At 45.2% G+C, this 13,000-nt stretch overlaps 1 protein-coding gene across 1 annotated transcript in view; it reads right to left on the reverse strand.

Annotated features, from left to right (window-relative positions):
* Positions 1-13,000, reverse strand: part of LOC144761756 (uncharacterized) — a 238,703-nt gene that overhangs the window by 179,893 nt on the left and 45,810 nt on the right. The window contains exon 9 of the mRNA XM_078647008.1: positions 11,282-11,353. Coding sequence (XP_078503134.1) covers positions 11,282-11,353 — 72 coding nt within the window. The remainder of the gene's footprint in view (positions 1-11,281; positions 11,354-13,000) is intronic.

The raw sequence follows: 13,000 nt of genomic DNA on the forward strand, positions 1-13,000 counted from the left end.
ATGAAGGAATCCCTGATGACCAGGTATGGATTGACCCCAGAACTCTGTAGACAGAGGTTCAGGAATTGTAAGAAGCTGGAGGCAACCACCTGATTAGAATATGTGTCTTTCTTTTGCAGAGCTATGGATGGTTGGGTGAAGGGTAGCAAAGTGAGTACTTTTGAGGAGCTCTATGATTTGTTTGTATAGGAGCACTTGTCTGGTAATTGTTTTCCAGGGCTATGCCAGCACCTTATTGATAGCAAGCTAATTAATCCTAGGAAGCTTGCTGAGGAGGCTGACCGCTGGGTGGGTACCCGGGTCCACAAGGGTCATGTGGGCGACTCTGCCAATGGTGGGCAGGGTCCCCAGCAGAAGAGTGGGGGGGGGGACCATGGTAAATGAAGGGAGTTCCAGAAAGGGCCCCAAAGTAATTCCCAAGGGAACCAAGATAAGGGTTCCCAGCCTCCCCCTGAGAAGAAGTCAGAGCCCCTGACAGGTAAACCTGTTCACAAGGGGCCCCCTACTTTCAGTGTAAGCAAGTGGGCCACCGTTGGTATGATCCCCAGTGCCCCCAAAAGCATTGCAAGGCACCACCCCATGCACCACCCCGTCAGGTGGCAAGTGTAGCCCGGGGAAAGGAGGAGATGGATGCCCAAGGTGGGTGGGGTCCCGCAGAAATGTCCCTTGTCTCTTTAGGAGATTGTGAGCTGGTCCCCAGGACCCAGCTGCCTGATAACACAAAATAATACAGGCAGTGGGTGACCGTCAATGGCCATAGGGTGGAGGCTCTGAGAGACACAGGGGCCAGTATGACAGCTGTCAGTTGTCAGCTGGTATCTGAAGAGCAGGTGGTCCCCAATGCATTTTACCCGGTTGTTGCCGCTGACAACACCGAGAGCCTCTGCAAGGTGGCTCAGGTTCCCTTTGAGTGGGGGGGGTCTCAGGTACTCTCCAAGTAGCTGTGAGGCCAGCCATGCCTGTGGATTGTCTGTTGGGCAATGATTTAGAGAGCTCTGCTTGGGCTAAGGTGGAGAGAAGGTCTCATTTAGAGATGTTGGGTTTGCCTGAGTGGGTGTGTGTGACCACTCGGTCTATGGCAGCCAGTAGAGGTGTTCAAGAGGACCTGGAGCCTGAAAGTGTAGCCCAGGTACCTGCCTTAAAGAGAAGAGGTGGGGGCTCAGGAAACCAGCCCCCGATGTTCCCACGTTCCAGTAGGAGGCAGACCTTTAGGGGGATTCCCTGGAACCTACAGGGGAGCAAGTTGTCAAACTGGGAGACCTGCCTGAGCTGACCCATTTGCAGCAAGAAGGAGGACCCTCCAGGGAGGAATTCTGTGCAGTACAGAAGAAGTGCCCTTCTCTTGTGGGTTGGCCACAAGCCAGGCAGCAGGTGATCAGTCTGGGTCACATTGGATCTACAGGGAGAATGACCTCCTGTAAAGTGAGCCTAAGGCTGCTGAGCCTGGGTCAGCCCGTGTGCTGGTGGTACCCCAGCGCTTCAGCGCCTCACTACTGGGTTTGGCTCATGATGTACCATTAGCTGGACATCTGGGACAGGACAAGCCCTTTGAAAGGCTCGTCACCCAATCTTATTTGCCCCAGATGCACAAGAGTTCAGACACTCATTGTAGGACTTGTCAAAATTGCCAGGCAGGTGGGAAGAGTGGGAGGAAGCACAAGGATCCTCTCCAGCCCTGCGGTCAGCACCCCCTTTGAAAGGGTGGGCGTTAACATTGTGAGGCCTATGGACCCCAAGACAGCCATGGGCAACAGGTTTATCCTGGTCTTGGTGGACCATGCTACCCGGTTCCCCTGAAGCCACCCCTCTCAGGACAGTGACGGCCCCCATGGTGGGACATACACTGATGGGGATTTTCTCCCGTGTGGATGTCCCCAGAGAGGTGGTGTCAGACCGTGATACAAACTTAATTTCTAAGTATATGAAGTCCCTGTGGCAGGAGTGTGGAGTAACTTATAAGTTCACCACTCCGTAGCACCCCCAAGGTAATGGGCTGGTTTAGAGATTCAACTGGACCCTCAAAGGCATGATTATGAGTCTTGAGGAACCTATGAGGCATAAGTGGGACGTCCTCTTGCCATGCCTTTGCTTTGCTTACCGTGAGGTGCCACAGAAGTCATTAGGGTTTAGTCCCTTTGAACTGCTGTATGGATACCTGGTAAGAGGACCTCTGGGTCTGGTTAAGGAAGGCTGGGAGAAAGCTCCCAGGAAACCTCCCCAGGATGTATATAGCTACATTCCGGCCTTCAGGAACCAGACTAGGCGATTCAGACAACTCGCTCAGGCGAATCTGGAAGCCAGCCAGGAAGAGATGAAGGGGTGGTACGATCAGAATGCCACTCTGATTGAGCTTCAACCTGGTCAGAAAGTTTGGGTTATGGCCCCAGTGGAGCCCTTTGCGCTGCAGGTGAAGTGGATCGGACCATTTGAGGTGGTGGAGTGCAAAAGTGATGTCACCTACTTGGTGTACTTGCGATCTCCCAGGAACACTTTGGGGGTCCTACATGGAGTGGAGAGGTGTGGTGCAGCGGCCAGGGTGGCTGACTACGGAGCACAGGGCTCACAGTTCGATCCCGGGCTCCGGCCGGTGGCATCTCATCTCAGCACCATGTGACTCTGGGCATTAGCTCACTTAATTTCCACAACGGCCCCCAGCACCTTGAGACCCGTAAGGGTGACTAGTTTGCGCTTTACAAATACAGATTTACATTTTTTTACATTTACATGTCAACCACCTGAAGCCCCACTTAGAAAGGTCCGAAGTGGGCATGCTCCTAGCAACAGATGCTGGAATGGAGGAGGAGGCTTACCCTCTTCCTGACCTTCTGTATGCAACAGAGCAAGATGGATCAGTGGATGGAGTAAACCTCTCTTCCACCCTGACCCCTGAGCAGCAGAATGATTGTCGCCAACTGTTGGGGCAATTCTCTGATTTGTTCTTCCTGGTTCCTGGTGTTACTGATTGGTGCATCCATGATGTAGACACTGGGGACAGTACTCCTGTTAAGCACAAGGCTTACAAAGTGGATTACCGGGTCAGAGCATACATCTAGGAGGAGGTCTCCAAGATGTTCTCCTTAGGGGTGATTAAGTCCTCTAACAGCCCTTGGGCCAGCCCAGTGGTCTTGGTCCCAAAGGCTGCCACACTTGGTGCCACACCGAACTCCGGTTCTGTGTGGACTACCGAGGACTCAATTCAGTCACCAGGTCTGACGCGCACCCCATCCCCAGAGCTGATGAGATAATTAATTGGCTAGGGGCTGCACGGTTCCTCAGGACGTTTGATTTGACGTCTGGGCACTGGCAGATCGCCTTGACTGATAGGGCCAAAGAGAGGTCAACATTCTGCACACCAGATGGGCACTACCAATTCCGGGTTATGCCCTTTGGGATGAAGAATGCCCCTGCCACCTTTCAGAGGTTGGTCAACCAGGTGTTGGCTGGACTGGAAGATTTCAGTGCCGCCTACCTCAATGATATTGCAGTGTTCAGCACCAGTTGGGAAGAACATCTGCTCCGCCTCTGGGAAGTGTTGATGGCGCTGCACAGAGCAGGCCTCACGATCAAGGTGAGTAAGTGCCAGATCGGGTAGGGTTTCGTGGTGGACTTGGGGCACCAGGTAGGAAGCGGCCAGGTGGTGACCCTATAAACCGAGATTGATATCATCCCGGCATGGGAACTCCCCAAAACCCAGACACAGGTGAGAGCCTTTTTAAGACTCACAGGGTACTATAGGAGGTTTGTCAAGGGGTATGGCAACATTGGTGCACCCTTGACTGAGCTGACTTCCAGGAAGCAGCCCAAGAAAGTGAACTGGACTGACACCTGTCAGAAAGCTTTTGATGCCCTGAAGCTTGCCATGTGCACAGCACCCGACCTTCAGGCGTACAACTTTTTAAAGGAATTCATTGTCCAAACAGCCGCTTCAGAGCATGGTGTGGGAGCTGATCTTTCACAGATCAATGAGGAGGGCCTAGACCGACCTGTAGCCTTCATCAGTAGGAGGTTACTTCAACAGGAACACAGGTGGAGTGCAATTGAGCGTAAGGCATTTGCTGTGGTCTGGGCACTTAAGATGTTGAGACCATACTTGTTTGGGACTCACTTCCAAGTTCAGACAGACCACTGGCCCCTCAGATGGTTGATGCAGATGAGGGGTGAGATTCAAAAGTTGTTGAGGTGGTCCAAACCATTTCCATACAGGGGATGGACTTTAAGGTGGCACACCGCCCTGGTACAGAACACGCCAATGCTGATGGTCTGTCCAGATTTTTCTGCCTTAGTGAAGAGGACTCCCAAGAGGTTGAGTAGTTCTCCTCACATTTTAGCTGGAGGGGACATATGTTAGACCTGGTACCATTGGCGTGAGCCTCCCTTCCATTTTTTGCTGTTGTCCCCTCTGTTTTTGATTTGTTTTTGCTGGTTTTAGATGCTTTGGGCACTGTACCTCTGCTATTCAGTGCCACAGTGCAAGTGCTCCCTATTGTAAATTATTGTAATGTATTAGTGACTCCATGATTGGCTTATTTGATTTACTTGTCAGACCCTAGTACAGTGCACCATGTGTGCCCAGGGCATGTTGATCAAAGGCTGCTAGTGGGCTTGCAGCACTGATTGTGCCACCCACAGAAGCAGCTGTAAAGTGTATCTCAGGCCTGCCATTGCAGAGCCTGTGTGCAGTCGACTTGGTAAGTGCTCCCTCTTACCAGTCCATAAACCTTCCCTTTTCTACATGTTGGACACCCCTAAGGTAAGCCCCAGGGCAGGGTGCATTGTACGTGAAAGGTAGGACACCCTGATGTGTGTGGCATGTCCTGATAGTGAATAACAGCCAATTTTGTTTTTCACTATTGCAAGGCTCCCTGTCACCATAGGCCAGAATGGGCAGTTTGATTATAACATCTTATAATCCTAACTGACCTAGAGAACATGGTAGAAAAACGAATTTAGTATGCCCGAACTCAGAATGATAAAATACATATTTTAGTGACATTGGTTTTAACAATCTGTGTTTGAAAATACCACTTTTAGAAAGTGGGTATTTTCTTGCCTAACCATCCAAGCCTGCCAGGTTGTGTACTCCATGTCTGGTTTGTGAGTGACAGGGGCTGGGGTGGCTTCAGGAGACAGGGTGAGTTGGCACAAGGCTGAATAGACCTATCTGCATTGGGAGTGGTGGGAGAAGTAGCACCTGGGCCTAAATAGAGCTGTGCCTGCCTTCCACAATGCTTGTTCCACCTCCTGTGGTGCATCTGATGACCCTAGCCCACCCTGACAAAGGAAGAAGTTGTGCACTGGCAGAATGCACCCAGAACTGGTTTGGACTAGGTACAGACACTCTCTGCCTTCAGAGACAAAGGATTTGTGTGTATAAAAATGGGGAGCCAGACCCCAGAACTTTAAATCAATTCTGGACATCAAGACGGACCTTTTGCCAAGGAGAAGAACCAGAGAATCTGGAGGAGTTTTTTACTACCCCTGTGCCAGTGTTTAATTGCTGGGGTGGGCCTGCAGTGGTTTCTTTATTGCCAAGGAAAGGAGAAAGACTTTTATTTGCAACTTTCATCATCTTGAAGAAGAATCTCCAAGGGCTTGAACTGTGCTTGCTTCCTGCTGAAGTCTTAGGGATACAAGACTTCACCACCAGCTCCTCCCTGAATTTCCTTGCTGGGAATTCTGTCTGCAGAAGCCGGCATGCTGTTGGGTGCTGGAAACACGACTCAACGGGAAGAAGCTTGTTACATCCGCAGCTGTTGCCGTTGCATCATCAGAGAAGCGTGCTGTCACCGCAAGGGTTGCCATCCCATCACTGGAGAAGCGTGTCTACGCCGCAGCTGTGTGTCGTCTCATCACCAGAGAAGCGTGTCGCTACCGTAAGGGTCGTCATCGCAATACTGGAGCAGCGTATCACAGGGCCTGTCGCAGCTCCAAATTTACAGAGTCGCCGCACGATCGTCAGGGGTGCATGCATCGTCTTCATGTTGTTGCATTGCATCAAGGGCGCCATCTTCTCATATTGCACCGGATCGTCGCATCGCATCAAGGCGCCATCTTGTTGTATCTCAACCGGGACACCCCACGAGATCATCGCATCACCTCCTCTCCGGTAAGGAACAGACACATCGCCTACTTTGTGCAAGCACCGAGGAACAGGCGCATTGCCTCCCCGGAAGCAAGGAACCGACGCATCGTTCTCCCTGCGAACCTTTTGTTTATCTTGCGTGACGCATTCAAAGGTACTTTGTGAGAAACGTGTCGCATTTACCATCTAAAGTGAACTGAGTTATTTCTACCATTTAAAATTCATTTTCTTACTACTAAATTGAGGATTTTTGTCGTTTGGGTCTTGTGTTCAGTCTATACAAAGAATACTTATTTTTGTAAAACCTGTGTTGAGTCCATCTGTAGTGTTTTCACTGTAGTACTGTATGTGTTGTGTTCACCATTGCTTAACACACTGCCTCTGAAATACGCCTTCCTGCTCATGCCAAGCTATGACAGGGTTGAGCAGGGGGTATTTTAGGAGTGTAAGGAGAATAAATGTCATTGTTAGCTGTACCTTTGAGAGAACAGTTTGGACAATCCCTTACTCGTACAAGAAGAATGTGTTTACTAACAGACAGTGTTTTTTTTAATAAAATTCCATATTCAGCATAATCAAAGATTACTTTTTATTTCCCTGCAGGCAACTAAACAGTATAATCAAATATTTTATTTACTATTGTCAATAAACATTTGTCTCTTTGAAATCAATCTTTTTCAGGTTTATTACCCCAAAGTAAATACGTAAAATAAAAAATACATAAAAGGTAACATGTAATATGGTCCGATATGCTATAGAGGGGTTCTGGTGACGTCATATACCAAGAAGGGTGGGAGGGCAAGTGATCTGCAAACATCAACAATGAGTTTGCGTCTGAAATAGGATTAGCACTCCCCATTGAACTGACAAACATATTGTCCCTGTTATGTCAAAAGTGCTGTCACTATTTACAAAAAACTGCTAAATTTTATGAGGTGACAGCAGGGCACGAAGGGGGTACTTTTATTTTGGATTGTGATCATTAAAACTGTCACAAGAGGTCTTAGGCAGTTGTAAATGGTGATGTGGATATCTATACATACTGCAGATCTAGCAAGTAGAAATAAATATAATCTCTGTATCAATGGCAGAATATTTGCAAACTCACCTGGAAAAGTGGTTGTGATTAAAGGATGAGAGACAGACTGTCTTGCAAATTGTGCATTGAAAATATTTATTTATGTAAAGAATTGATTGGTGGCCTTTATTAATCCTTGCAAAAACGGCATTTATTTGCCATTGATAAACCTTCAGAAACAGTAATTTCAAAACCCAGAGGCCAATAATATTAGGATGCTGTAAAGAAGAGATTGTACAGTTTTGCTTTAGAAGGGGTCCGAGGGCAAGGGATGCGATTGGCTTTGTAGACCATCCACCATTGCTAGAAGCCAACTAGATAAAATGTACTGGGACAAATAAAAGCCTCAAAAACATGGTGGCCTCTGAAATACTGTCTCACTTACTCTTTCGCCAGAGTAAAGTATCAAGCTGTTGTTCTGCCTCATCATTGCCTCTGTGGTGGGCCAGCGTGGCTGCTGAAGTGGTGAAAAATTACATGTGGCAAAATTTACTCCAAGGCCCACTTCCATTATCCACATAACACCATACCCATAATGAAAAACCCTCATCAAATGTTTAGCAGCGCCCACGTTTAAGAAGTTAGTCACATGCTCTTTTAAATGCCAAGTTTATCTACCTGATGCAATCTTTATGAATTATATGAAAAGCATGTGCATGTAAATGTAGAAATACGGATGTCGTTAAAAGTAGCGAGCCAAAAAATATCCAATGTGTATGAAAATCTATACCCATTGAACTTATTTACACTTTATTTGTAGGTTAGGTAGGTGTGGGAGGAAGTGCCAGAAAATGAAAATGGGGAAGCTAAAAGAAGAGTGACGTCTAATCCAGACATAAGGGGAAAGAAGAGGAAAGGGGAAATAATTTGCAAGAAAAGAAGCATAGTCGAACAGTGAAGTGGACTTAATGACAGCACAACAAGTGGAGATACTAAGAAGATCGTCTAAGGTTTAGAGGTATTATTGGTTTTTGAGAAATGCTAGGAACAGCTTTGTTTAGAGGCTGGCCAGGTTGGTTATAGATTGGGAGCAGGGTGTGGGAAACAAAATTTATGGTGGATCCAATGTTAGAGAACAGGCATGGAGGGCAACTGAAACACCCATATACCTGGCTCCTATTACTCCATTAAAATGCTTTTTCACTTACCCATACTCTTCCAGCAATATGATGTGGGGTGCACAAGATCAATGAAAAACTCCTCTGTCTCATGCGGTCTCTAGAAAGCCATACAGGAAGCTGTAAAGAATCCAAAAATGACTTCAGCAAATATTAAGGCCAACTCCAGCTCCATTAATGAGGCTCACGTTCCTGCTCTGCCCACAACTTTGTATTTGAGGATAGCAAGTTATTAATATTGTCCTACCATTTTACAACAAAAACATAACCAACATTTTGAGAAGTATATATAAGTAAGCATAGAGTTTTTATTCTGAATGCACATCTGCAGTGCTTAAATATATATATGCATTATGTGTATATCATCAAGTTATACACACACACACATACACATATATATATGTATATATAGATAGATATATAGATATATATAGAAAAATATTTATATATGCCTGGGTATATGCTGGTACAGCGGCAAGCCAAATATTCACTCAGTGTAGCCAGGGCCAGACTGGGAACAGAAACTGGCCCTGGAAAATTGGTCAGCCGGCCTCCGCTGGGTGAGGGAGAGTGCAGCCGAGACGTTTGCAAGGGCCGGTTTCAGCAGATTTTGTTACAGGGGCCGATATTGCCGAACCCTGGTAACAACAATGGCCCCCCAGGGGCCCAAAACTGGCCCCCACCCTAGCAGCCTACCGGGGAATCGCCGGGTGCCCGCTATGGCCAGTCTGGCCCTGAGTGTAGCCCTTTCTTTTGGGTTGTGTATCACTCTGTTCAAAATACATCTTTGGAAAACTTCCCTGGGAAATAATGAAGTCCACGTGCACCTTTTTAGTTTTGCAGGTTTTGATGAGTCAACATCACGTCCAGGGAGTCTCCGCGGTAGTGATCTAAAGAAGCTGACAAAATCTCATGTCAGTTGTTCTCTTGCACCGGAATGCTTATCCAGATTGTGTGAAGTTGCACCAGTCACTAGAGTCTTCTGAGTATGATAATGTAAGAGTTTTCAAAAGACTACAGACTAGATACACATTGCATGGTGTGCGCATGTTTTTTTTTCCTAAGATTTCTCTAGCATTCCTGTAAGACCTTGGTAGTCCAGCGACATATTATGAAGCTTGCAGGATTCCACAAGCTCCTTGAGGGACCGGGCCTAAGTCAGCAGAGACGGAGGAGGTTTCTTATGTACCAAGGAATATTTATCATGCATTAAAAGTTACTCTGGCAGAGTAGTCACATTTCTTATGGCAGCTTTGGGTGTAAAGCTTCAACACTGGAATGAGCTTCTTCTCTGGTACTTCAATGCAATCTTGATTCTCGACCTCCCTACCAATCTAGTCCATGACACGTTTCTGATCTGTCAATACCATGTCCTGGTCTTATCATTAAGGAGTACAAAGATTGAAATGTAGTCAGTAGATCTTGGTATGAGTGATGGTAGAGTTTGGTGGCTCTGGCATAGGGCATTGAATTAACTGCATATATTTCTGAAAATGTTGTATTCCAAACCTTGTATCACAAAAGACATCATAATTCTCATAGACTTGTTTGTAAAATATATGTAAAGGACACCATGTTTCTACTTGTGTATGACATTAAGATGGGTGCTGCCATTAAATATGCATTTACAAAGCTAGGGAAAGTCCTATTTACTTTTGCACAGTTGAAGTTTGTACAAGCCATCAGTCTGGGTCTACTTCATTAAGAGAAAGCTTGCTTTCTGGTGGTGATGATATAAACAGTTTCAAAGGTTTGCTTGGAATTGCTAATTTATCCAGAAGATCATGGTGTATTTTATATTGAGAGTGTGAATGCCTAGTTTAGCTGGTAATGTTGGAATCATAAAAGAAAGAAGCAGCAGTGATTCACATAAACCCTTCCTCATACATTTTGGCTGTGTGTATATAGTACTATTGCATAAACTATGCTGCCTTGAGGAATATACATTGTAAATAGTCATTTATGTAAAGAATCAATTAGTAGCCTATATTAACCTTGATGAAACAGCATTCACTTGAAGTTAACAAATCTATGGAAACTTTATGCCAAAACTCAAAGAACTTAGGGCCACAAGCAACAACCTTCTTTCCAGACGCAAATGGTCCGATTTGGCGAATTAGACCATTTGCGACCAGAAAAAGGCCTTTTCTGTTGCATGAACTCATTTCCATTTACAAATTAGGTCATCGTAAATTTTTACGATTACCTAAATTGCTAATGTATTTAGGGAATGTCAGTTTGCGATTCCCTAAAGGCGATGCATCAAGCCTTTCCTAAATGCAAAGTGTGCCTTTAGGAAATGTTAATTACCATCAACTTCAAGTTGATGGTAATTTGCGCGTTCTTTGAAAAATGCACAAAATTGCATTTTTCAAAGTGAGATGTAGCACACAAACATTCCCTTAGGGCATGTGTGTGCGCCACATGTGCACACTTAACATTTTTGGGGGGTGCATCAGGGGGGCCTTAGGCCCCCTGCAACCCTTGGAATTGCATTCGCAATTTGCGATTACCAATTTGGTAATCGCAATTTGCAAATGCATTCCCATTCATTCCTATGGGTCTGTAGGTCCATGGGAAAGAATGGAGTAACATTCCCTAATAGCGTTTCACAATTTGCAAATCGCTATTAGGTAACATTAAGTCATCGCAATTTATTTTGAGATTCCTACATGCATAGGGATTTGTGATTCCAAAATAGCGATTCCTTAAAAATCGCTATTTAGGAATCGCAAATCCAAATGTTGATGCATGTGGCAGATAAAGATGTAATCACTTTGGGTAAAATCCATTGAAGGATGAGGCAGTAAGATAAGATAATGTATGATAGAGCAGATTGTTTAGTCAGTTATAGAGAGGGAGATGTGGCAAGAAATTACAGGTTTTTTCGACTACACATTGACAGAAAACTAAAAGATAAAATGTACTTAGGCAAAGGAAATACTTAAACACATGGTGAAGGAAATGCTCAAACACATGGTGGCCTTTGATGTCCCGTCTCACCCTTTCGCCAGAATAAGGTAGGAGGCTTCGGCTCTCGCTCATTATTGTGTCTGTGGGGAACCACTGTGGCTGCTGTAAAGGTAAAAATTGCATTAGGCAAAACATACCCATTTTCACTTTCCACACCAAACTCCCCCTCCATGAGCACAATAAAAGACTCTCATTAAACCTTTTAGTGGCACCCAAGTTTAAGTAGACCATGATTGCACAGAATTTGTTGCCAGCAACCTATTTTCTAGTTAACATGTGACCTAGGAGATGACTATATTATTTAGCTGTAAAGTCATATCTTTAGCCATGGTACCCTTAAGTGGTTAAAGGCTTTAAAGATCTCATGTGTCTGAGCAGTGTATTCAGCTAGTTTGCCTTTAGACATTCTATGAGTATAAATAGACTGTATAAAGTATTTTTTCTGGCAGCAAGGATACATGTTCACCTTGTTAGGATGTAAGGCATGGGCAGGTTCATAGCCATTTGAAAGAGGTGGATCCTAGTGAAATATACTAATTCGAAACAACAACCGTAAACTTGTAAGATTGATTAAAGTCACATAATTTTGCAGAGAAAGGTGAGGTATATCTTAACATGTGCAAAGTGAGGCGCGTTTTCCTAAACATCAACCTGGCTATGCAGTGTGTGCTATTTATTGGTACTACACTCATGCATCTTTATTCTTTTTTGTAATTGCAGTCTGGTGTCACTGCCTATATGCGTGTGTTCACTAATGATTAAGAGTGTCATGAGAGTTCAAATCTAAAGCTGATTGTAAGGTATTATCCACTATTGCCCACTGCAAAGTTTGTTAACATTAGTTAATATCATGTGCTGAGAGCATAACCCATTAATTGACTACTATGTATGTGAGGGAATATGACAAGGAGAATAGGCAATTAAGAGCTTTTACTACTGAGCATGTGGAGAATACATCTATTAACACCCCTATAGGAAGGCCAAAAAGCCAATTGCAACTGCTGGTATCCAGATCTTCACTGAACCTGGAACACAGGCAAATAAGAATACTTAGTGTGACCATTCTACTGCCTTGGACTAGCTAAGCCAGTTTCAGTATTCTAATAATTATATTAATGAAAAAAGTGTCCATCCACTGGAACAATAGCTGAATATGAAAATCTTGACAATTTGATAACATGCATAGAAAATGTATTTTTGGTAATGGTTATTTCTAGGCACGCTCTTTCAATGACTATACTAAGGAATAAAAACAACAAACATTTATACAGGGTGCATAAAAATCTTTACTTTGATGTTCCTCAAATTAGCTAGACATGGATTCCCTTCAAATGTGTTGCCACAAATAACAGGCATTCACTCCATATGGCCTCTCAGCATCAATCAATCAGTAGATTTATAGAGCACTTCTTGTCACCTGTGAGGGTATACAGCCGATGGCAGGGTCCAGTTAATTAGCTGAATAGCCAGTTCTTTAGGGGCTACCCAGCACTTCAGAACTCTGGAAGAGATGGGGAGGTCCGGAGTTAAAGGGGTAGCTCTTTCCATGTCTTCCTTGCTAGGTCGGAGAAGGAGCGACCTCTGCATCTGCTACGCAAGGTGCAGGAGTGAAGGTTAGAGACGGAAGTAGAGCGGAGATGTATGGTGGGCTGTTGGAAGTTCAGGCGATGGTTCAAGTAGGCGGGTCTGTCATTGTGTAGGGCCTTGTATGTGTGGGCCAGGAGCTTGATACCCAGCATCTTTTCTGTA

This window comes from Lissotriton helveticus, chromosome 6, assembly GCF_964261635.1.
Source record: "Lissotriton helveticus chromosome 6, aLisHel1.1, whole genome shotgun sequence".
NCBI classification, from domain to species: Eukaryota; Metazoa; Chordata; class Amphibia; order Caudata; family Salamandridae; genus Lissotriton; species Lissotriton helveticus.